Genomic DNA, 26,787 nt, shown 5'->3' with positions numbered 1-26,787 from the left:
ATTCAGATAGGTTGTTGTTGTCTTTACTTTATTTAGTGGAATTCTGGTGGTTTGAGAGGCCATTTAGGTTTTAGCGGTTTCTGGTGGCTTACACTGCTGAATTTGGTGGGTTAGTATAAAAAAAGTTGGCGACACTGAACAACAGTCGTAGGTAACTCGTATCATTTCTACAAATATCAGCGTTGCCAGAATGTTACTTTTGTAACATTTTACGTTACTTTTGACCCTTGCATGTTACATTCATGTGACATGACTACAGATGTTACTTTTACGTTACTTTTGGTAATTGAAAAAAAAAAGATATTTGAAACCAAAAATGCGAAAACGAAACCATAACGAAACGCACTAAGTTTTATTGAGTTTTGTCGTCACAGCTGACAAAGCTTTAAATGAACGTGGCGAAAAAAGGAACTAATGCTGCCATCATACAAAAACGCCCCCGCCCACGTTCATAAAATTAAAGCCTTGTCGCACCTTAGTTTAAAGTTTTAATGACGGTCCTATTGGTAGACTTGGAGCTAAACAAAATAAAATGCCTTCGTAAAAATAAAATATAATCGGCCAAGTGTGAGTCTGACTCGCTCATAAAGGGTTCCATACCGTGATAGAGCAAAAATAGGTCAAAAATTGTGTTTTTTTTTTGTATAAGAGCTTATTTTATTATAATATGTTAATTTGAATATTTTTTTATTTAAGTATAAATAAAGTACACATGGGATTTTGTGGAAATATCAAGTGCCTACCTATTATTGATATCCAGCAAAAAATGCCAAGAAATCAAGTTATAGGAGCCCCCTTTAACTATAATATTTTGTTTTTAGTATTTGTTGTTATAGCGGGAACAGAAATACATAATCTGTGAAAATTTCATAAGTCTAGCTATAGCGGTTCTTGCGATACAGCCTGGGGACAGACACACGGATAGACGGACATACATTAAAGTCTTAGTAATAGGGTCCCGTTTTACCCTTTGGGTACGGAACCCTAAAAATAAATAACTTCATCTCTATATGTATAGTATTTTTCGTGCATTCTGGATCCTCCCCCCCCCCCCCCCCCCCCCCCCCCCGGCATTTAAAATATTAAATAATACGAAATGTTACTTTTCCCCACAAAATGTTACTTTTTGCATGACATTAAGTAACTTTCGAACATACAGCACTGGCAACACTGACAAATATATAGTAATCTGTGGTATCATTCGTAAATCGTATCGCTACAAAACTCAATTTGTTCGCAAATATTGCAAGGAAGTAATTTTGGTTCGTAATTTTTATTTTGAAATTTAATTCCTAAAATTAATAATATTGGTATATCCTTGTCGCTTTTACGCCAAAGCTTTACTTCAGTGATGGTTTATTTTAAGTATATTACCATCTTTTTTAACTATGAGATAAAATTCTCTTTCTTTTTTAACGAATACCGTACCTGGGTTTTACGTATGAAATTTCAGTGACTGAATTAAAATAATGTACGACGACAAAATATTTTTGTGAATAAATCCTAATCCAACATTTTTATATGGTTTGGTAGCAGCAAGAATACTTCTTGCTTGTTATACATTCTTAGCTTGGTTTAAAATGTTGTGTCAGATTAATACTTACTACAAATATTTCCAATGAGAAACTAATCTGATCGAGTGTTTTGAAAAAATATGAGATAAATAAATTTTAACCTAAAATATAGCTGATAGTGATAAAATTAATCATGCAGTGATTTTTTTTTAGTTCCATGAAAACGCAGAAGAGTTGACACAATATGAGCTACCTAACTTTGTTGAAGCAGTCAACAGTGGTACAACTATGCTTTGCAATATCATACTTCACTTCAGGACTAATCTTGAGCCTTATCCAGGCTACACTATACTTTGGACTAAAACCGTTTAATAAATATTTATACAGAAAAATCAATTACTATCTTTCGTATTCCTTTTACTGTCGTAAGTATTTTTTTATTTGTATAGATTAAAGCTTCAACTCCATGTGGCCGCAGGAACAATAGATTTCCGAGAATCCGCAATCAAAGGATTAATAATTATACATGGCAAGAAAACTTGGCAGCATAAGAAAAAATAATATTTCATTTTCTAAACACATTGTCTGTTAAAATTTTATAATTCAAACATGCTTTAAACATAAATGACATTACATCTAGTAGAATTTCTTGTAAGTTTTTTTTATAATAAATCTTAAACACTTTTTTGCATTTCAGAATTAGTGTTTATGTCAGAATGGTGGTCAGCAACAAAACTGTCTATCTATGTTAAGAAAGACGAGTATGAGAAGTACTATGGCAAGGAGCATGGGTATCTAATCATGAACCACAGCTACGAAATAGACTGGCTAATGGGCTGGCATTTTTGTGATGGTATACAAGTTTTAGGTGTAAGTATCAGTATCCATACTATACATATTATATGTATATGTCGCGGCCAACTGGTTTAAGCCGCGGTGGTGAGCGCTGAACTAATTCAATCAAATGGCGGCTTTTGAATCAGCTGTAGTGTTGAACTTTTTGAGCGACTTAAATATTCAATTAAAAAGCTAGATGTGTAATTGAATGACTTTGTACAGTCAAAGGGCTAGCTGTTTGAACGGCTATATGTATAAAAAAGTTGGCTGCAACATATACATACTAATACGTCTGCTGTTATCTCTTTCCGCTCAAACCAATTTTGTTGAAATTTGATATATAAAGACAAGTTTTGTGTCCCGGGAAAGGATAGGATACCTTTGATCCTGTAAAAATGTACAAATCCTACATGATTTAAAACAAATTTTGGCACAACAGTGTTGCGGGTGTCATCTAGTAATTTATATGATTTTGTTAATTTCATTAAATATTATCTGCATCAACAAAAGAATATTATGCTAAATGTAATTATGAGATTTAATAAAGTTTGAAACTAGGAACTTGCTACATTTTTGCGACTTTGCTGTTTGTTGCCCTACTATATATTCTTTGTATATTCTATGAAAAGTGTATATTCTTTGTATATTCTAGAACTGTAAAGCATACGCGAAGAAGTCTATTCAGTACCTGCCACCAATCGGTTGGATGTGGAAGTTCTCCGAGTTTGTATTTTTGGACCGTTCCTTTGATAAGGACAAAGAAATAATCAAAAGGCAAATTACAGAGCTATGTGACTATCCGGATCCTGTATGGGTATGTATATTCCTGTGATAATTTATGTACATCTCTCCATCTCTAGTTATGTAGTATTTAATTGGCTCATGTTACTGGACCAATTTTGATATTAAGGCCTGTTTCACCACTTCCTGATAAAGGCTATCCACCAATTAACTTGACAGATGAAGTATGGAGAATCTGTCAAAAAAGTTGTGAATAGCTTATTAAGCACTTTATCAGAAAGTGGTGAAACAGGCCCTAAGTATAGATAAAGTGGATATGGAAAAGGAAATAGAAAAATGTATGGTTGTTAAAAAATGTCTAGCCTTATATTTTGTGAAGTTTAAGCAGAAACCTTCAGTAAACTAGTGCCTTTATCCAGTGTATGTATGAGCTAAAAACGCAAGCTATTTTGCTGCTCTACTTGAAATGCCTTGGAAATACAACATTAATCTTACTCAAGAAATATAAACTCCACTGCATGCCACTGGCGGCTTTAGCACTATAACGAGCGCCCTGGGCGAGATTTCACCACTAATGAAAAGGGGCACCCTAGGGTGTGTGCTTGTTGTTTGGCTTCGGCGCCCCTTTTTATCCGACACCCTGGGTGGTTGCCCTACCGCGTCCTCCAATAGGCTAAGTAATAGTTGACTAGTTTTCTTCCCCTCTTGTTTTGACAAATAAATAAAATCTTCATTGAGAGCTTCTGTGGCCCAAATTGGCTGTCTAATGTCCGGAAAGTAGTGTAAACTAACATTCTAAATATAAATTTAAATTAAGACATTTACACCTAACAAAAATCCAAAAAGTGCTCTAATATAAAAAATAATATGAAGGCTAGTGAAGACTTTACAGTGAGGAACTGAAAACAGACATTATTGGTAAAAATAAAAAAATAAAAAGTGAAAAATTAAAAATCAAAAAGTCGTTCTTATTACGATAACATTCAAAAGTTCGTTGTCGAAGGTCGACCACCCTCCGGTATACACTACGCAATACCTACTACCTACGTTACGTAACATTAAGACTGGGTTGCACCAGAGGCGTGGGTAAAGTTAAAGTTAAATATGGCGTCCAAACACCCCATATTCTCATACGACATCGGTGGCCTGGCCATTTATCATTAGTTACGGTATAATATCATTAAGTTCAAAGACCTGCAAGCCACCGATTTTGACTAATGTGTAGAGTTTTTAGATTCTTCTCGTGCGGCTGACACATTATAATATAATTATCAAATATTTTGCCGCGCTTTAGTGTAAAATTAAGGTTTTTAGATTTAGGGCTGAGTATGTAAGGTTAGAAACTTGGCTCTACATGAGATCTCACTACTTTTTGACACGACGAACTATAAAATTATTATGTTCTCATCTTGGCAACATTTTTACATGAAAATGTTTTTGGTGGGATTTCATTTCTTTTTGTTAGCTAGTTTACGTTGTTTTTTCTTTTATTTAGTTCATTTTTTAGGGTTCAGTACCCATAGGGAAAAACGGGAGCCTATTACTGAGACTTCGATGTCTGTCCGCTGTCCGTCTGTCCGTCTGTCTGTCTGTCTGTATTTCTATCTGTCTCTAGGATGTATCTCAAGAACGGTAGAATTAGAGAGTTGAAATTTTCCTCGATTATGTATTTCTGTTGCCGCTATAGCAATAAATACTAAAAACAAATTTATTTAATATTTCGGGGGGGGCTCTTATACAACAAACGTGATTTTTCGCTATTTTTTCCTCTTGATAATAATAGATGTCGCTGCTGGTCGTCTACATCGCGATATAGCTTGCACAAACAGTTTCATATAGTTGTTGATGCACTCTAATCGACAAGAGATGTCACTGTTGGGCACCTACATCGCACTATCGATGACGCGAAGATGTTTGGTATAGCCGTTTAACTTTAGACGTTATTTTTGTTTATAACTAACCGTAAACCGATGTTGTTTGCATTAAAAATATATTTTAAGACAAGTAAACTTGAAATAGATTGATAGTTAAGTAACTAATTATTATTATTATAATTAATGAAATATTCTTATTAATTAAATATTTGCAAAGAAATGCTAAGACTACGACTATTCTTCGAACTTACGAACTTACGTACCCAAAGGGTAAAAACGGGATCCTATTACTAAGACTTCGTTGTCTTTCCGTCTATCCGTCTGTCTGTCTGTCTGTCTCTAGGCTGTAACTCAAGAACGGTAATAGCTAGAGAGTTGAAATTTTCACAAATTATGTATATCTATTGCCGCTGTAACAACAAATACTAAAAATAAAATAAAAGTAATATTAAAGGGGGGCTCCCATACAAGAAACGCGATTTTTTGGCCTTTTTTGCTCTATATCAATAATAGCAACAGGTAGGTACCTACTTGAATTTTTCTCAAGGTCCTTAATTATATGTCTACTTTAATATTTAATAATAATATAAAAAAAAATAATTAAGGGGGGCTCCCATACAAAAAACACAAATTTTTGCCCAATTTTGCTCTATAATGGTACGGATATAGGTTAAGTTGGGTTTGATAATTTTTTTGTTGTTCTAGTACTAATATCATGTTACATACCAAATTTCAGCTTTCTAAGACTTCAGGAAGTACCCTAACAGTTTTGATGATCGGTGAGTCAGTGACCAAATTGTGGGTTTTTGGACACCTATAAAATTTAAAGCATAATAGCTACGATATTCAAACTGCGCATTTAATAACTATACCCATGTCACTATATCTTAAAAATTTCAACTATCTGGAATTATTCAAACCAAAGTTTAAAAAATACGACGAAACGTTTCGAGGAAAGGTAGGTAGTGCCCTTGCGCGCTTCGCTTGGCTCATCTTGGCGGGGGCACTCCCGTGCCCCCAGATTAATACCTATTTAATAGGCACGAAATATCGATTAATCGTATATTACATTAAGGTTATCGTTGTTTTATCAGAGTCTCGTGTAGACGTGAATGATAAGTACTAGACTGCTAAATTAGCGTGAGCAAAGTGCAAACGGAGATCACTATACTCACGCGATGTATGAAATTGTCACGTTAGGCCGTAGGTATCTTTATGTGTGCCTTACTGAGCGCGAGTCACCTATTTACGCTGCCCACTTCCCTCCCCACTTCCCTGTCCAACAGGGCTGAGTGTAAATGTCGTATAACACCCAAGAAGTAGCGGCAGCGTAATCTATACTAATAAATATTATTAATGCGAAAGTGTGTCGGTCATAAAAAGTTTACCGTTTTTAGAAACGGTAATAAGCGTAAATTGAACTGATTTTGATATAATTTGGTATGCAGTAGCGGCGTTAGAAGGAGCGACGCTGGGCGACCGCCCAGGGCGACGGATAAAAAGGGCGGAAATTAAAGTTCAACATTAGGTAATTAAACACACTTGCTTAGCACTGCTTCCACTACATTTACTTTAATTTATAACAATTTTAGCAAAATACACGACCGTTTTTGACAAAGTCTTGAAAAAACTTAATCGATCGGTTGCGTATTTTGCTAAAATTGTTATGAATTAAAGTAAATATTATAGTGGAAATAGCGCGCTGTGCGAGTCTTATGCGTCGAAGCCGTGAGAGCGAGCGAACTCTGCATAATATTTATCTCAACTTATAGTCTGTCAAAAAAGTGAAGAAATTAAAAAGTGGCAACATTGTAGTGTCATCCCTTTTATCTTAGGCTTCTTACAGACGAACGGCACGTGTCGTGAGTCGTCGGCAGTCGGCGGCACGTGTCGACAGCCGCGCGGCTCGTTTTAGCATAGAAGTCGTGCGGCTGCCGCACTACTCGCGACTTAATGTGAAGGCAGCCTTAAATTGATTCGAAAAGGATGACACTACGATGTTGCCACTTTTTAATTTCTTTACTTTTTTGACAGACTACATGTATACATACTACATGTATGTGTAGTGTGTACTTGATGCAAGGAATTTTTTTTTTATGAAAATAAGGGGGCAAACGAGCAAACGGGTCACCTGATGGAAAGCAACTTCCGTCGCACATGGACACTCGCAGCATCAGAAGAGCTGCAGGTGCGTTGCCGGCCTTTTAAGTGGGATTAGGGTAATAGGGGAGGGTAGGGATGGAAAGGGAAGGGAATAGGGGAGGGTAGGAAGGGAATAGGGGAGGGTAGGAAGGGAATAGGGTAGAGGATTGGGCCTCCGGTAAACTCACTCACTCGGCGAAACACAGCGTAAGCGCTGTTTCACGCCGGTTTTCTGTGAGAACGTGGTATTTCTCCGGTCGAGCCGGCCCATTCGTGCCGAAGCATGGCTCTCCCACGTATATTTGTATGAGGTCTGCCGTTCTGATGTCAAAGCACCTTCGTTTACCTTTTTGTTAATGATTCCAAAAGTCATTCAAAGTTACATGCAAACAAAAACAATCCGTAAACTTTGTACTTCCTTTTGAGCATAAACTGATAAATATGTTTTTAAATGAACAGAAAAAGAATAATTCAAGATAAACAAAATATGTATTCACGTATTTTTGGATGATAATTTTCTTGTTTCCTAATTAAATTATGCATACTTAATGAGTTTAAATACGTTATTGTAGTAATCATACAATGATTACTACAATAACGTATTTAAACTCTGCTGCAATATGTTAAATTTTGCAAATAGTTATAATTTTGATTCTTAATAAAATCTTTCTTACATTAAATTCAAACATGATTTTTGAATTGAGCGGGGAAAAACATCGTTTTTTTCCTTTGAAATTCGCTGCAACATTAATATTATTACTTAAGTATAATTATATTGTGATGGTATAATATGTATGCAGAAAAATAAATAATTGTTCGGGTATCGTAGGTTTAGAATAATATAATTATAACCATGATCCCACTTAGGTATGATTAGCAGTGGCATAGTAAGCCTAAAGAGGCCCCCACTGCCCACATTAATAGTTAAAATGTTAGTGCTCTGATATTGTGTTGTCTGTCTGTGTGTCGTGTATGGAATTGAACATTGCCCTACAAGTTAAACACTAATAAAACACAACTTTCCGTGCACTTTTTCCACTATATTAAGATATTATTACAACTTTTAACAAATTACACGACCGGTAAACAAATCATCATCAGGTGTAAGTTTAACGTCGGTAGTTTTAAATAATTAAATATAATCAAAACAAACCTTAGGGTTGCAAGCATCATGGTATTTTTTACAACTTGGTAGAATTTTTCTTCCAAATACGATTAATTTTATATAATTTTATGGACATTGTATTTTATTTATTGACATGATTTAATTTATTTGACATTCATATAGCTATTATTTTTTATAATTGTAATATTATGGACAATTTAATAAAGGTATTTAACTTTTTTTGCAGCTATTATTAACGCCTGAAGGGACGCGATTCACGCCAAAGAAGCATGAAGCGTCACTCAAGTTTGCGAAGGAAAAGAATCTACCCATCCTCAAGCATCATCTTACACCCCGAACGCGAGGTTTTACCACCAGCCTCCAGTATTTCAGAGGGAAAATACCAGCCATCTACAACATACAGCTTGCCTTTGAGAGGGATAGCAAGGTAAGGTTCTTAACCAAATTTTAGCCCTTTTTACATTGTCGGGGTATATGAGATCCCCAGACGAAAGGTATACCATTAAAACCCCATGATGCTTAACTACCGAAGGGATAGTTGCGGAAATGATGAAATATACAATATATGCTTTAGATTTAGGTGTTTGTAGTTTCATCATAATTCATAGGCCTTATTATCGCTCTCATCAATACTGTTTTTGAATTGTTATTATATTCGTTTTTTTTTTCGAAAGGGTCTAAGCTACTGGTCTGGTTAAGACCATGGTAGTTTAATCGTGGCTATAACTAGTCTGTTGCTAGTTGGTTTGGAGATAAGCAAAGAGGGGGGCCTGGCCCCCTCCCCTAAAGTCACACGTGTGACATTCTTATCAGGCAATGTTGGGGAGAGCTACGAAAATAAGCTATTTTTATCTGACGTGGGGTGGGTTAAAATTGTTACCAGGTCTAATTTAGAAACAGGAAAAATTATTTTTATTCAACATGTCTAAATTATACCAGGAAGGCAGGTTGTTTATTTCACACACTCCACAAAAATAGGTATTGTATACAAGAAACGTTTGCAAATTTTTGATAATGATTCTTTTTTGTCAATGATGACTTTAATGTTAGATATGTAGATTTCATACAATATTATTATGTACTTACTAAAAATAATTGTTCACAAAAAGATATGAAAACAAAAGATACTCTTATGTGAAGATCTAAGATTATCTAAAAATAAATTCTAGGCGTTAATTTTTAAGGAACGAGTGAACGTTTTCGTATTTTAACTAAATATTATATATTTTGATATTGGTAAATCGTAACTCGTAAGGGTGAAGCCAAACGAGCGTAATTTGTGAGTTATGAGTCGCAGAATTTCGGCTGGCAGAAATTATGCTGCACTCAGTTTCATACAAAAGTCCTGTTTAATTCACACGAGCGTAATTTTGTGAGTCATGATTTGTATGAAAAGATATTTACGCGGCAGAAATTCTGCGACTCACAACTCACAAATTACGCTCGTTTGGCTTCACTCTAAGTCCAAAGATTGTTATTATTCATATCAGTAATAGCAATATTGTTAACTGAATTGATAAGCTAAGATATAATACGATAGAATTTTTATGATTATATTTTGTTCGTTTGTTACCACCTGTTATTATCTAATCGATATTCGATATCACGTTTTAAAATTATCACGTTAAATGAATGAATCACTTCGAACTAGTATCTATATATAATTATTATTTATTTTTGATAATCATAGACATTGTTAAGCAAGGTCAAGAGCTAACTTCCTTGTTTGCGGTCAAATAATTATTTTTTTACTTCTATAAAATAATAGCCATTTTTGTGGCATACAGACACATAATTCTTGTAGGATATAATGTTCAAATTTCAATACTTAATAAGATTAAGAAAGACGACTTGACTTGTGACTCACATTTTGAAAAAGATTTAAAAAAATGGGTATTGCCATTATTAATTTACAATATAATAATGTTATAGAAGTAGAACAATATTTTTTGTAAACATATCATAGTCTATTCTATTCGTTAAGATTACTATTTGCCTTTGTAACACGTATCACAATATAATGCCGATAGGTAATTGTTTGATTAATATTTATGACGCGTAGTAGCGACGATCCTTTTTTGGTGCGTGTTGAGTACTAAAAACCTGCTTACTGATCACATAAAATGAAGTCGCTTATAGGGCCACTTGTACTGTACAAGTGGCTTTTTTACTTGGAGAAATACTTTCCGCATCCCCGGCGTATCGGCGGAGGACATCCGGCCGTGGTATGTGGGACTTCCCAGACGTGGGGTGTGGTCCTTAGATTATTAAGCTAGCCGCGTACTGACCAAGCGAGCGGCCTCGCGAGGCAGCCTTCTTTAAGACATAGGTTACACGGTAAGTCTGGCTGCTGGCACCAGTTCAGTCCATCAGTCTGGTCTAGAATGATCGTGTAACCGTATGATTGACGGATTAATCTTTTTTTTATTATGTTCCGGCCATCAGTCTGGCGTCAGTCTGAAACTGATGGACCGAACTGATGCCAGACTGACCGTGTAACCTATGTCTAAGGCCTTGCCTCCATATTCAACAAATATATTTATGTTGTCTGGTTTTACAGGTACCTCCTACACTAATGACGCTGCTGTGTGGCAAGCCAGTCCACGCACATTTGTACATACAGAGGATCCCTGTGGACAGTATTCCTGAGGACGAGGCGGAAGCCACGAAATGGCTCCACCAATTGTATGTTACCAAGGTAAGGACAGGCCTATTTACCAATGTAACGTGACTCGTGAGGTTTGCGTTCGACGCCCCTTTCTATCCGGCGCCCTGGGCGGTCGCCCAGCGTCCCACCCCCTTACGTCGCTACTGCTATATTGTAGCTCATCCCTACTTTGAAAATCTTTGATATATCATCGAAGAAGACCTCATTCATAGGTCCGCCATCTGCCTACGAATGAACTTCTCTGATAGTACAATATTATTAATATTGATAATATCTAGTTAAGCAGTTTTTTAGAAGTTAAAAACACATCTAAAAATATACTATGTATGGCAGAGCCCTACTATAAAAAATTGCCAAATATTATGCAGTTCTCATGACGACAATAATGATTAATAGGCTAATAGCTAGTATCTATTAGCAAAAGATAACAGTAAACAGGAAGGTAGATAACTAAAAAATATTAATTACTGAGTAAAATTTGTTAAATAAAGTTTTCTAATTTTATATGCAACTGGTTAGATATAGAAATATAGATCGAATGCTACATTCAAAATTATAGATAAACAGTAAACAAGTGCATAATCAAATGTTACATTGTTCAAACTCAGTTGTCAGTACCAATGACCGACATTGACATAGTCAACTCCATGTCAATGCTGTTGTGTTGAAACAACGTCAACATGATGCCATTAGGCGCAGAGCCCGATCTATAGGGGGGGGGGGGGGGGGGGGGGGCAAACCGGGCAATTGCCCGGGGCAGCAAAAATGAGGGGCGGCAAATTGAGAGCGGCGCGGTCGGGCGCTGATTAGGCGTAGTTAGAGTTCAAGTCCTTAGCTAAATATTATGTTACTAGCTGTTGCCCGCGACTTCGTCCGCGTAGACTTCAGTTTATAGCGCGCGGTGTCAACAAAATTGGTGTCAAATGTACCCCATAAATCAAAATACCCAAAAACAGCTGTACAGTGCGCACATAATACCTATTTCATTTTTAAAAATTAAACCTAAAGCTTTTATTTAGTCCCCCATTACACAACTTTAGCTTTACCCATATAAACTATTTAGCATTGGTAGGTTTAAGGTTTCGTCACTCATCACTGCGTAGATAAAGTACTGAGTTATTCATTATCGACGTGTATAACTGTATACTGTATATGATACAGTGTATAACAATCGAAAGAATCGAAAAACATACTTCAACATGGTACCACCTCTTATAGAAAGATGCATGAGCAAGCGATAGCGCGATGTAGCAGACGAACGGCGCCATCTATTATGAATTTTTGGAACTAACTTAATTTGAACAAATTTACGCATTTTCACCCCCTTACAACCCATTTTTCCGGTTAAAAAGTAGCCTATGTCCTTTCTCAGGCTTTAGACTATCCGTGTACAGAATTTTATTACAATCGGTTCAGTAGTTTTGACGTCAGACAGACAGACAGAGATACTTTCGCATTTATAATATTAGTATAGATGTCTTGTTCTTCATGTACTGTCAGGTCTATCAGAGAAGTTGATTCCTAGGTAGATGGGGACTGGGGTCCTACTTAGTTTGGTCGCGTCACGTCAAACCCAGCCGACAGATCACAATTAAGATAAAATTGACATGATCCGACCAAATAACGTTGGTCTGTCAATTGCCTAGGAATCAATTTCCTCGATGGTACATAATATATGAATGAAAAAGTAAGATACTACAAATGATTAGAAATGAACCAAACTAGCGTTACTAAAGGGCCAAAAACAAAGGCCCAATATTAAAAAGCCCCTCAAATAAGTATCGGATTTATATTTTTTATGAGTGTAGGCCGTTTTATGAAATCTGCAGCCGCTCCCTAGTACGCTGCCCCCCTGAGACGCTGCGCCCGTAAGTCGTGACTCGTGGCCTATGTGGCCTGTTTATAAATCCAGGGCTGCCTCAAATTGAGTGGCATTCAACTAACCTAACCTAACCTAACCTAACCTAACCTAACCTAACCTAAACTATATTTTTCCCGTGTCCTCAGCAACGGTGTCGGGCCTGACGCGATGTACACTATCGGACTAAGGCAATGCCTCACTAAGGGCCAATTCAGACCGCAACGCGACGCGTAGATGCACTTCTATAAGAGCCTGTCACACTGCGCGTTGCGTCAACGCAGCGCTGCCGTTTGACGCATAGACGGCCGTCGGCCACACGGGCGTTGCGTCATCGCGTTATTACGAAGCAGTCTTAAGAGGATTCCACACCGCCCTTTTTTCCATACAAACGTTGTCCCCTGTTTCCTCCCTGGATAATGCTAGTAGAGTTATAATTTTTTTCCTGAATATCTACGGCCACTAATACAATGTCCCTATGTTTTCTTTTTTTTCATAATTTAATTATTAAATAAGATATGAACGTTCAAAAACCCAAAAAAATGGCCAGATTTTCCGCTGTGTTCAAACGTCCTGAAAACAGATTTGGCTAGATTATACAAAAAAAGCAAAACATAGGAACACAGCTCAAGCCTTTTTTTAATCTTTAGTGAAAAAAGTACTTAAATCGGTTAAGTTTTGGAGAAGGAATCAGGGGACAACGAATCGTTGATTTTCTGGATTTTCTGCAGTTGTCTCTATCGCATTCTGCGGTATCGGCTTGAGGTAAGGGAGACAGCTATAGATATTACACGTACTTTTTTTTCATTTCTCTAGCCCCTGTTGTATCCTCTTAATGTCAACACCCGCTTCGTCTCGGGGGCTGCTGTCCGTCATGTGTGCGTTGCGACGACGCAGCGCGCTGTGTGAACACCTTGGATATTTGTATGTAAAACAACGCAACGGTAGCCGCGCTGCGTCGACGCAGACTCTAAAATTGTACTGAATTGACAGATTTCAATTGCGTGAGACATCTTGCAAATCTGTCAAATCCATACAAATTTAGAAATGCATCTACGCGTTGCGTTATTATAGCGGTCTGAATTAAATAAATAACAAATTAAATAAACATATTTTATTTGACCCAATAGGACATTACACTACAATGTTACATAACGATTTGTAATACAAACATTAAAACATAACAGTACAACACGAATAAATCAGAAACACAATAACATAACACCGAGAATTAACAATACATCGGATGGTAGGTAGTGTAATGAATTGACTATACGACACGAGTCACGACTTACGACACATCACGTGCCATTTGACGTTTGTGAAACGTCGTGTTGGCTGGAAATTGAAGTGCCGCGTAGTGTCGCACAGTGCTGTCTCACCTTTAAATAATGCTGTCATAATATTATTTTTGACCATTCACATTCGGAACGGTGCGATTTCAATGTAGCGGATGCTAAGATTAATTTAAGATTTAGAGGTCCCCCATTTTCTTGTATAGATTGTACAAGAAAATGGGGGTGATACATGAAAGTTTTTGCTTTTTTTTGCAGGATAAAATGCAAGATTCCTTCATGAACACTGGAGATTTCTTCCTAGAATCAGGTGTTGAGAGAGTAGAACCTTTTGAGCGGCCTAACCGTATATACTCACTCGTGAACACATTAGGTTGGGCAGTTGTAACACTAACACCGATGCTGTACTATCTACTTGGACTTCTGTTAAGTGGAAAACTATTGTATTTTTCTATCGGATGCGCTATTCTTGGTGCATGTAAGTATTAACCTTTATTTTAATTAGCCTGCACAAAAATATTAAGGGTTCATCAGTATTATTTGGAAATACTTTTTAGAGGTACCTATTTATTAATATCATGGTAAAGTAAGATTGCTGGATAAACACGCGAGGTGAATCCGCGCACGCAGAAAAAGCGCACGTCATAACGCACCTTAAGAGAGATTAGATTTAACTGCTTAAGAGACCGTACTCCCTTTTCTACTGCTCTCTTCCACACTCACGCCCGTCTTTCATATGCCGGGTGAAAAAGGACGATCGCCAAGTTAGCGGGCAGTTATAGGTTTTCTGGTTTTTAAAGGGGTTTTTATATGAAAGTGGTAAAAAGTAATTCCAACATTGGATAGACGACTTTCTCAACAGTACATTTTATTTTTTTCATACCGTTAAGACGTCAATACAATCCATAAACAGGTGATATTCTACACCTTTTAAAGCAAAAATCATAAAACTGTCGCGGGTTTAAGTTGGATTATTTAAAGATACTTAAAAAAAATAAAAATATAGCTGCAACATTAGATTATAATTGAAATGATTTTACATTTTGTGCATTAAAACTTATAGAAATACTGTATTTTAACTGTTTAATCACGTCTGTAAAATGTGCGAAATCGGCAAAATTTCGTATACGGACTCTTAAAGCCTCTTGCGTAACAAAAATAAGAGCTATTAATACTAATAATAAGGTGGAGATTTCACTGTGAAAGTAACAGCGCCAAAAATGCAAAAAGGACAAGTTTCTTGAGAATTGATTACAAGGCCCAACTGACCTATATTAATGTGCGATGAACATAATATCAGAAACGGGATATCGATTTTGAATATTTTGCAGAAGTATGTATATGTTTGCATTTTTAACATAATATATTTTTGTTTCAGTTTACATTCTACTTCAAAAGTCAATTGGAATGTCCCAGATCAGTCAAGGTTCCTCATACGGCACAGAGAAAAAATAGTGCCGACTGACACACAAATTACGTATGTAACACAAATATTATATGCGTAAAATAGTGTATAAATTGTAATTTGTAACTGTAATGTTTTATTTAAGTATATTTTATTGTTTTGTATAAAAAAAATCTACGATACTAATGTACCGTTAGAGAATTTAATTCATAGGCGGGCCATTATCATTTGGCTGCGTTATGTTAATGTAAGTCGTAAGGACCAGGCCACAACACTGCGTGCATCGTATAAATCTACGACGCCGCAGAACGCACCGTGAAAATTTGCGATGTAAAGAGTGCTACACTATATGAAATTTTGCGTAGCATACGCATCGCATGTCTGTGCGATGTTGCGATACGACGCCGCAAGGCAGTGTTGTGGCCTGGCCCTAAATCGGGATTCTGGACTTGATATAACCCAATCAAATTACCTAGGTCAGCCATCTGCCTATGAATAAATTTGTATGTAGTACATTGTGAAATTGAGTACATACATTATTTATAATTTATTTATAGATATTAACTGTTTAACTTAACTGCACAAAAATTGTGCATAACTATATTTTATTAATAGTGAAATGAACCAAAGTGTGTTTTGGATGCATTGTACGTTTTTTCTTATAAAGGTTATAAAAGCAATTTAAAATACATTGCACAAATAGAATTTTTATATTTTATAATGCTATGCAGTCATTGGTCTGAAGCTGGTGGTCCTTTTGTAATCTTAAAGTTATCCAGATAAATATCATGTTATCCCATTTACTTTTTATTATTATTTATTTTTATTACAGTAAATTTTAACCCAGAGCTGAGATGACCCAGATCAGTGACAGGTGACCTTCATAACATCTATAATATACACACTAATGTGTATAATGTGTAATCCGAAAATTTCATATCAACTTGATATCTTCCTAAGATATCAAGTTTGTCAGCAGAAATGAAGCTAGAAATTTTCGGATTGGTCTGAAGAAAAATATTACATAACAATATTGTCATTAATTTAAAGTCTCTTCTAGTGTTTATTTTGTATCTATACAATTGGTCTATACAAGTGGTATTTTCTAGTGTTTATTTTGTATCTATACAATTTAGTTTTTATATTTGTACCTATCTAAAACTACAAAGTATTTTTATATTTGATATAGAACTCTAGTATTACAAAGGTGAAGGTTACTTTGTCTTAATAATAGTTGTTCTGATTGTGACCTGTATATACTCTGTAACAAATATTTTGTATCATTCATGTTAAACCCCAAAATTTTTGAGATTTTGATGTGACAAATTTATTTTTAACTATGCACAAAATAATATAAGTTGTGTACAATGTTTTGTGTGATACTTATGAAGCTCATATTTAAAATACATAAAACAGTATTTAATATTTATGAACAACAAAATATGTGTATAGGTCTATGAGTAATAAAAACTAAGGAAAAGTAACTCCATTGAAAAACATGTTCTACGATACTTGTCAAAAATGTATACCTAGGTACACATTTTCAATACATTTGCAATATTTAGGTGGCCTTCAGCGGTATCAGGCTGACGTTACATGACAGTTCGAAAGGAACCAAATTTAAAACGGTTATAGTATTTTATACGTGGGAGAGCCATGCCACCGACCGGATAGATACCACGTTCTCACAGAAAACCGGCGTGAAACAGCGCTTGCGCTGTGTTTCGCCGAGTGAGTGAGTTTACCGGAGGCCCAATCCCCTAACCCCTACCCTATTCCCTTCCCTACCCTCAACTATTCCCTTCCCTTCCCTACCCTCCCCTATTACCCTATTCCCTCTTAAAAGGCCGGCAACGCACTTGCAGCTCTTCTGATGCTGCGAGTGTCCATGGGCGACGGAAGTTGCTTTCCATCAGGTGACCCGTTTGCTCGTTTGCCCCCTTATTTCATAAAAAAAAAAAAGTATGGGAGTTACGTTTCCTTAGTTTTTATTATTCGTAGGTATAGGTTCTATAAATAAACTATTATTGGTAGATATTATTTGTAATTAGCTTTATGCATAATTGGCATAATTTTAGCTTACTTTAAAAAGATAATATTAAGAACACCAGAAACACAGCATTCTTTTCCAAATTTCATTTCAAGAACTTTGCTTTTGAAATTCTATTTTTACTTCCTAATTTTTCAGAAGGAGGCTCTATAGCAAGTTGAGTTCCCAAGTATTATGTTGCAATGCACACAGTTTGGTTGTTGTTTTGTATTAAATTAAATGTTGGTTGGTGATGTTTGTTTATACTTGTTATTGTATTAACATTTTTATTAAATCCTTTGCATACTTTAATTTTTTATTTATTCCTGTAACCTCCAAGATACTTCAAAAGATACAAAAAGTTAGTTTATAAAGTGAAAAATTCACATAAATTATTATACATAGGTAAATTATACATAATATATTAACCTCTTCTTCAATTTTTGTTGGCAATCATGGAAGTAGGGTTGCACCATTCAATATTATTCTAATAGAAAGTCAAATCGCCACTCAAGGTATATTCATTTTACTAAGCCTAAGTATAAAGTCGAGCAGATACATTTGAACTTTGACTTCTATTGGTTTGCTAGTGACAAAAAATCCTGGTACTCCAGCCTTTTCTAAGGTGTCCTGCTGATCACTTACCTACAAAAAAATATGATGTTAATAAAATTTACTATTATATACCATCAAGGAAATTGATTCCTAGGCAGTTGACAGGCCAACGTCACTTGGTTGGTCGCCACAATTCAATATTAACCCTTTAGCCGCCAAGGTCGGAATAATCCGACAAATATTTTCGTGCCCATTTCGCCAAGGTCGGATATTTACGACCAGTACCACTACTCGGTTAATCTGCCTTTTTTGTTTGATAGTACTGTATTTTATTTAAACAATGTTTATACTTAATGAAACTTTTTAATCGGAACTTAACGCGACTTATTTAAGTAGTAATGCTACTACGAGTACATACTTTTTCTCGACGTTTCGGCCGTGTTGCAAGTTGCAACGGCCGTGGTCACGAGGGGACTGCAGGAGCGTGACGTCTTCGTTTGCACCGGGCGGTCGCAAAATGTTTATACTTGGTAAATAGTTAACGAAGTAATCATTAACAATTGATTACACTTTAGTTCTTAATTAGAAGTCCTAAAAATAATGTCTTAAGTTAAATAAATTACCGAAAATATTCTTAGAAAATTGTATTGATGTCCAACGCCCCAATCGGAAAAATCCGAAAGTAGGGACGGGACATAAGCAATGATTTACTGATACAAAAATCTAGATAATTCAATATCAAAGATAATTTATCATAAAACAAAGCAATGGTTACTGAACCAATAAACGTGTTTGTTTTACTTAATTTATAATAAATCTTAATATATATATTTCTTGTGTGCGTGTGTATGTGACTGAACTCCTCCTAAACGACTGGACCAATTTTGATGAAATTTTTTGTGTGTGTTCGTGGAGATTCGAGAATGGTTTAGATTTACAGTTTGGTCTACTGGAAAATGTTTTTTCAATTAATTTCTTATTTATAAGGAGTTGTTGATTTTGGAATGTTTTACATTAGATCCGGCGGACGGCGCTATCATGGCATTCAATATTATTCTATTTCAATTTTAGTTTGTCCTGACAGATGGTGCTACGATTAATTTGAAAAAAAATTTGTTATTCAATTCATGTGCTGATTAAAATATTAAATAAATAACACATAGGCTACAATTTTAACCGACTTTCAAAATGGGGGAGGTGTTATGTTCGTTTTCTTATATTCAACGATTACTCCGCCGTTTGTTAACCGATTTTCAAAATTTTTCTTTTGGTATATATCCCAATTTGGTATTATATTCAGAAAAGTGGTGATCTGATGAAGGATCCATAAGTAATCGAGGGAACTCCTCAAAACTTATAGGGAAACATATGGTGACTTCGGTTTCGTGAGAAGTATTCTAAGCATATGCTACCAACAAGTAAGATTTTGCACCGAGATATACCTGGTATACCGTGGTTCGGAAGGTGCTGAGAGAATTCCTGATTCTTTATAGATACAAGTTTGGGAGTTTCGGCGTTGTTTTAAGAACAGAAAGCATATGCTATGCAAATTACATTCTTCATCATCATCATCATCATCATCACTACCATATTATACCATTTCATAGTCTTTTAGATCGAGACTCGAGTTTGTCAAGCGATAATTAAAAAAAATCTATATCTACCTAATATTATAAACCTGAAGAGTATGTTTGCTTGAACGCGTCAATCTCAGAAACTACAGGTCCGATTTAAAAACTTATCTCAGTGTTAGATAGATCATTTATCGAGTAAGACTCATCATTTATCGAGAAGGTTATATTATATTATTACTCTAAGACTAATACGACAGAAGAAACTCAGGAAAATGTGGGAAAAACGGGGGAAATATTTTTTATGGGAAAATGTACCTACGGATTCTGTAAAATTTCTAATTTACGCGGGCGAAGCCGCGCGGGACATCTAGTATAGTATAAAAATTTCAGTGATTGAATAGACGATTCCCATCCCTAGCCTGCATGTTTAGAAACGAATGTTGTCAGCACACCCTTCGCCACGGTCGGAAAAAGACGACCGCTTCTGACGTCATAAGCGAGTGTCGCCTTCTAGAATATTCTACTAGTGTTGTGTTTATGATGATGCTATCGATAAATGTGATTGTAGTGGATACTTAAATTAGAAATAAAATTTCAATAAATTATAAAGTAACGCTTTCCTATCTGTCTGTCAGCTACGACATTTAGATGAAATTGTATGCGTGTAAAGGGGATGGGATATCGATCTACTATTGAAAATCTATATTTGTAGTAGGTTATATATTTAAACAACTCAATTATTTAATCCGTGGAAACTATGAAATTAATATTATTTGAAATGTAATAACAAATATCGGGAATTATGTTACTTCACTATTCAAGCTGTTTTTATCTAATGTTTTTGCCAGCGTTGTATATTTACTAACAACATTATGGATTCAAATACTAGATATCAGTTTATACTTTATATAAATTATAAATTAAGAAATAAATTATCGACATCGAAAAAGATAAGTATCGCACATCACTATTTGTTGCAGGTATAAATTTTTCGATTTATGGTGCTGGCGCTACAGGCACGACAATTGATTTTCAGCTCGGCGGCGGTTAATTGTGATCTGTTGGCTGGGTTTGACATAACACGACCAAACTACGTAGGTCCCCCATCTGCATAGGAATCAACTTCTCTGATAGTACTACATATTTAAGAGCTTTTAATGTAACTTTATCTTACTTTTTGGTCCAATTGTATTACTAACTTCATATCAGTCTGTTTAAGCTCTTCCTTTTGTCTCCTTAACAAAATATTTCTTTTAACTTCTTGCTGCTCAGGGCTAGGTGTACTATTTATCATGTCCCTTATTTCCACTAAAATTATAATTTTATAGGCTTATTTTTTGAGGCTATTTCTTTAATCATTAATTAGTTAGGCTAAAAAACCACCCAAACCAGCTGGTTCAAACGCTCCAACACAGAGACACTAATAACCATCTTCAAAGGCAAAATATTCTGGACTTAGACACTGGATTAATATTCAAAATAATCAATAAAGAGATGTGCCCAATGGGGAACAATCTCCATCTGCCATGATGCTCTATACCTGCATAGTCGCAAAGACTGATTGCATGATTATGTGAAAAAAAAAAGTTGATCATGTACAAAGATTCAAACTTACATGTATGTTTGTTTATGATATGAAGCCGCTGCTGGAATAAATGTTTTTCTGTGACATGCTGTATTTCCATTAGACCTTTTACTATTTCAAACACAGTCTCATTTAGGAGGCAATTTGCGAGTCCCGACAGGAGTTCTATTGGTACTCTCATTTGGTATTTTCTGAAATTTTAAAAGTTGAGTTATCGAAGTAAATTATTTGAATAAATATAAGTCGAATGTTATTTAAGTGACTACATATTATAGTGCAACATAAAATTAGTGTACTAACGGTGGCAATTCTCTTGCCATGACTTGTAATTGCTCCAGGAGGAAGTAAAGCTTCCTTTGCAACGCTTCAGGTGTTGAATTTGCTTCTTCCATAATTAGAAATCGGAAAAGTTTGTGATAAGTAGTCTTAACTCTTAACTCTAACCTAACCCATTAATTAAAATATGTTTTGAATGTTTTTTTTGCTATTCATGAAGCCCTAAGCGGCCGCGTCCGGCCGCGATAACAGTAGATAAGCTATTGTGTCTCGTTATTCCACGATCGATGGGTTAAAGTTATCGTCTAAGCCCAAACATTTTCGGATTTGATTAGTAAGAGTTTCAAGATAAATAATCTTGTATAAAATAAAGTAAAATTTCAAACAATTAGGTAAACAAATAAAATTAGATTTTCGATGAAAATTGAAAACAAAGATGACAGTTGACACTTGACATTCTTTCTTTCTTTCTTCTTTTTCTTCTATTTTGGCAACTTGACACAAAGGATGCGTATGTCATTATGTCTATGGCGTATGCATAGAGTATACATTATAGCAAGCTATAGAGTGCTTCTAACAAGGTATGAACTGTAAGCACGAGTGTGAACATATTTTCCTATAAGCGTCAAACGATGGCGCATGGAACATCACTAGACTTGCGTTATACGTTTGACAAGTATCTATAGAACTTCTGCTTACGATCGGCACAACGGGGAACGAGCGATGCGCGCGCTCTATAGCTTGCTAATGTATACTCTAAGGGCGTATGTCATAGACATAATATAGCGTTATATTATGTCTATGGCGTATGTTGTGCCACAGACAAGGTAAAAAGGTAAGGAACGGCGGAAGGAATATAAAAATAACGGAATTTGGAAGAAATAAAGTTAATTAAAACAGTGTGGTATTTTGGTAAATTAAATTCTACAATAAACTAAATAAAATATAACTTCTTCTAAATATTAATATTATTTAATGTTAAGCAATTAGATAAACAATTATATGTATGCATATTTATCATTGGAAGCAAGTGGTATATTTACAGAAGTAGGAAACTTGACATTCTTGACAAATGACACTATTCCATCAGTCTTTTTCACTTCTCTAGAGCTGTAGCAAACCGTATCATGTACAGTCTGTCAAAAAAGTCATGAAATTAAAAAGTGGCAACACAATGAATAAGGAAACAGATGGCAACATCGCGTCGTAGTGTCATCCCTTTTTAGGGTTCCGTAGTTTCTTAGCTAGATTGATTTGAAACTTTTGAAAGGGATGACTCTACGATGTTGCCACTTTTTAATTTCATGACTTTTTTGACAGACTATATGTCATATTATATCGTTTTCGGCACCTGAAGTCTGAACTGCCCTGGGTGGGCCGATAGGATGCGGAAACATCCAAATTTTAAATTAAGTCCATTGAGGTACTATAAACTGGAGAGAGCCTTATATCGGTGTATAAGCGTCAAAAGCGTGTAATGTTATGTTCGACTTACTAGGACATAACAAAGGAGTCGGTCTGTATATTTCAAGTAATAAAAGTGTTAATAAAGGTTTTTAGTGAACATTTAATGCTAGATATTGTTGAGTTTTGTGGTTCCGTATTCGGTATTTTTGTAAGATAAAAAGATAATTTATAAGTTTTATAATCCCTGATTATAATGATATATGAAGGCAATAGTGCTGAAAATGTCACATCAATTAATAATTTGGCTACAAAAATTGCATAGCTCTTTACGGATGTTTACGGATTCTCATTACTAGAACTATTAGTTTATCGATATCATGAACTAAATGACTTTCTTTCCTGTATCATTATGTGCTTCGAAATAATCGACAAATAATTAAATAATTATACACTTTCCTTGCACTTATCTATCTTATCTAAATCGACAAATAGAAATATTCAAGAAAATAAACGCACACTAAATACTTGTATGAAAATAAGCACAAATGGCCACACGATGACGGGCTACATTCTATACTATAATAGGTACTTTATCTATGGATAAGTCGTTATTTCAGAATTGACCATAATTGTCATTTGTCAATGTCATTTGCCCTGACTCTGAGTGTTGTCAAAAATATATACTAGTAATCTGTGGTCGTCAACTCGTCATTCGTCAACATCTACAAATATATACTAGTAATCTGTGCATTCAACACTGCAAATAATTTATTTAGAATTTGTGGAAAACCACTAAAATAAATTTGTTACTTCTTGCGAAAAACATAATTTTAGATAAACACAATTGATTAAAGTATAAATCAGGCTCAAAATGGTCGTTTCACCTCAAAGCCCCGCGAGCGAGTCTCAAAGCGCACAAGTCAAGAAAGGCAATATGGCTACCAAACAATCTTCTGTGGCAGACACTAGAGCAGAATTAGCAGAGCTCGTTAAACGGAAGGCTGAAGTGGCTGTAAATTAAAACTCCTTTTGCTTTATGAATACTTATACGTTGTTGTTCCTTTACAAACATTGATGCTAATAAAACATACATTATGTAAACAAAATCATACTTTTGAAATGTAATTTAGGTAGACATTAAATCCCATCTGATGCAAATGTTTTATTTTAGGAAACTCTAGCTAGTCTGGAAAAGCAAATCTATGCCTTTGAGGGTTCATATTTGGAAGACACACAGTTGTATGGTAACATCATAAGAGGTTGGGATCGGTATTTGACTACCAACAAAAGTACAAACTCTAAAGCAGACAAAAGAAATAGAAAATTCAAGGAGGCTGAGAGATTGTTTTCAAAATCATCCATTACTTCTATTGCTGTGAGTGTTTTGCTAATAATAACCAAATATAAATTTGGATATTGTTTAACATTGAAAATTGCTTATTTCAGGCTGTAAGTGGACTGGTTGATCCAGCTGACCCAAAAAGTAAGTTACTATTCTGGACTTAATTTATAAGTATTTACTTCCATGTCTTTAATATTAATATTTGTTGCTATAAATAATTATTACTTTTCACAGATGAAAGAAATAGTGAAACCGAGTCGCAGACTAATGAAGATTCATCAGACACCCAACTGAGCAGCAATATGGCAATTGGAAGCTTGAATCATACAACCATACATGGCTCTACAGAAAGCATCGCCTCTAAACCATCTGGTAAACAACATACTAATGGTGGTATCGAAAAAACTATGAGCACATTGCTGGCTAAACAAAATGTTACACCAAAAATGAATACATCTGGTATCGTTCATCAAAAAAGCTATCCAAGTGACACAAAAATGTTAGCTGCAGTCGGACTAGACAGTCGTCCTGGCACTCCGAAAGACAAGGATCTCAGCATGTTAACTAAGGGAGACTCTACACCAAACTCTCTGAAACATAAGCTATCTAGTAGTAGTAGTGGTAGCGTAAAGAAAAGCAACAACAAAAAAGCAAGGCACCGGTAAACAAATGAGTGTAGGAGATTAATTAAACTGCAAGAGATTCAATTTTTATAATATTTCTTATTTGGATTTAGCTAGCCTTTAATAATGCAGTAAAATAATAATAATGTTAAATAAAAATTTGATGACAACACTTTTTAACCTAACAATTCTAAAAGGATATTAATTTTATCACATTTGTAAGTCACTTAATAATTAAATACATTTAAATACATAATTTTACATTAATAATAATCTGTCACTTCTAGAAAATGTCCTTAAACTTAACTAGTTTTCAGAGAAGTACTGTTTGAATCTTGAATCTGAAACAATGGTAATTTTTAATTACAAAATTATATCAATCCTTCGATTGTGGATTCTTGGAAATCTATTGTGTCTTGCTCACTGGTGAGCTTGATGGGTTAAGCCATTTTATAGTATATTTATTTTATTACGATTATAAGGCTATTGTACATACCTTTGAGTACTGTAACTTGTAAACCTCCAACAGGTCTACAAAATCTTACTGCCAAATAAAATATCAATGGTAAACTTGAAATTATTCCAGTACAGCATAAGAAAAATATTTCTGGCGACTTTCGTAGTCCACAGCACTTCAAAGTCTTACTCCATATAGATCTTGTTGTATTCATCTGTAATGGTAGTTATAATAAAACTAAGTAAATTAGTAAAAATTAAACATCTGTAAAAAAACCGTGACTATACATAATATTATGTTTTATAGTGATATAATGGTACAATAGTGACTTGACAGATAAGAATTATAACTTCTGTATGTATTTTGGTGTTGATATTAATTACAATAGTTTAAAAAAGATTAGGTAGACAATTAGAAATAAGCTCAGTAGTAGTAATCACTTACAGAATCAACAATATCCATGCATACACTGTCAACCCCAATAGAATCTTCGCTAAGGCTTTTGTAAAATTCATCGAGATCAATATAAGTGCTCATACATTTTTCACACACTATGTCATCCTCCGGACCCAAATTGCTGATGATACACTCCATAGTGTTGTTAAACTTTTTTATAAAGTTCTTGGTGTCATTTTTAAGCTCAGGTCCATTTGTTCCCCAGTCAAAACATGCTGTATAGAATAAACTTTTATTAGTGAAATAAATAATGTAAAAAAAGCTTTTGTCTTATTTTATAAAAAATGAAAGATCCCCATATAACTTTTTTATTCTTATTATAATTTAAGTCATAGCCTGAATGCTTATGAAACTAGGCAGGTCTGGAAATATTACATACATATCTGTTAAATTGATACCTGCTTTTTTGAAGTTAGTTAAAAATAAACATGAGATTGCTATGTTATAGGTACATACTGTTACAATGTCCTCCGTCCCAAATGGTAAGTAAACTGTCATGTTGCTGTTTGATTGTGTTGAGTCTGTCTTGTGCCATAAACAGAGAGCCACAAGACGTGCCATTGATAACTGTTTTCAACAGTTCTTGATACTTAGCATGGAAGTGTATATAGTTGTCTACACACTTCTCACACAGCCTTATTGGCCGCGCGTGTAAGATAGAGCATGATGTAAAATTTGAGGCATGAGCAGCGAAAGCCTCTAAGATCTCAAAGCATTCTCTGGGATAAGGGTTAAGATATGCCTCTCCGTTATAGCCACTGCAAAAGAAATCCGTTGAAACTTCGAATTCTGCTTCGAAAAGTGTAAAAACAATGTTATAAAGGTACCAAAAAGGTACTTACAAATCATTTTTTTGTATCAGATTCAGGTTATAGTTAATATCACAAATGGTAAACTTAACGTAGAGAAGTAGTACTAATAACACGTTAAACTTTTTCATTTCAAAGAACACCATTTTATAAAATTTTATGTTATTGAAATTTTTGCCTAGTGCTTTGTATCACAGATTACTAGTTTAAATTT

General features: G+C 35.0%; 4 protein-coding genes across 4 annotated transcripts; 2 read left to right on the top strand and 2 right to left on the bottom strand.

The window, feature by feature from the left end:
- Positions 1-1,183: 1,183 nt before the first annotated feature.
- Positions 1,184-16,371, top strand: LOC121731407 (1-acyl-sn-glycerol-3-phosphate acyltransferase gamma-like). Its single transcript, XM_042120815.1, has 8 exons — positions 1,184-1,262; positions 1,728-1,939; positions 2,212-2,384; positions 3,004-3,165; positions 8,461-8,661; positions 10,795-10,932; positions 14,314-14,533; positions 15,434-16,371. Exons 2-8 carry the CDS (start codon positions 1,759-1,761, stop codon positions 15,508-15,510), a joined length of 1,152 nt encoding a protein of 383 aa, XP_041976749.1. The 5' UTR covers positions 1,184-1,262; positions 1,728-1,758; the 3' UTR covers positions 15,511-16,371.
- Positions 16,372-17,994: 1,623 nt separating this feature from the next.
- Positions 17,995-21,677, bottom strand: LOC121731418 (gonadal protein gdl). Its single transcript, XM_042120831.1, has 4 exons — positions 21,504-21,677; positions 21,234-21,394; positions 20,793-20,926; positions 17,995-18,134 (listed from the first exon to the last, which is right to left on the bottom strand). Exons 1-4 carry the CDS (start codon positions 21,593-21,595, stop codon positions 18,000-18,002), a joined length of 522 nt encoding a protein of 173 aa, XP_041976765.1. The 5' UTR covers positions 21,596-21,677; the 3' UTR covers positions 17,995-17,999.
- A 1,970-nt stretch (positions 21,678-23,647) lies between these two features.
- LOC121731412 (chromatin modification-related protein MEAF6) lies at positions 23,648-25,437 on the top strand. Its single transcript, XM_042120824.1, has 4 exons — positions 23,648-23,898; positions 24,058-24,261; positions 24,333-24,369; positions 24,463-25,437. The coding sequence occupies exons 1-4, from the start codon at positions 23,758-23,760 to the stop codon at positions 24,891-24,893; spliced, it is 813 nt and encodes a 270-aa protein (XP_041976758.1). The 5' UTR covers positions 23,648-23,757; the 3' UTR covers positions 24,894-25,437.
- On the bottom strand, positions 25,099-26,768 carry LOC121731410 (osteopetrosis-associated transmembrane protein 1). Its single transcript, XM_042120822.1, has 5 exons — positions 26,607-26,768; positions 26,221-26,522; positions 25,753-25,979; positions 25,348-25,522; positions 25,099-25,192 (listed from the first exon to the last, which is right to left on the bottom strand). Exons 1-5 carry the CDS (start codon positions 26,717-26,719, stop codon positions 25,158-25,160), a joined length of 852 nt encoding a protein of 283 aa, XP_041976756.1. The 5' UTR covers positions 26,720-26,768; the 3' UTR covers positions 25,099-25,157.
- Positions 26,769-26,787: the final 19 nt, after the last annotated feature.

Source organism: Aricia agestis, chromosome 10 (assembly GCF_905147365.1).
Source record: "Aricia agestis chromosome 10, ilAriAges1.1, whole genome shotgun sequence".
NCBI classification, from domain to species: Eukaryota; Metazoa; Arthropoda; class Insecta; order Lepidoptera; family Lycaenidae; genus Aricia; species Aricia agestis.
This window is presented reverse-complemented; position numbering and strand designations above follow the sequence as displayed.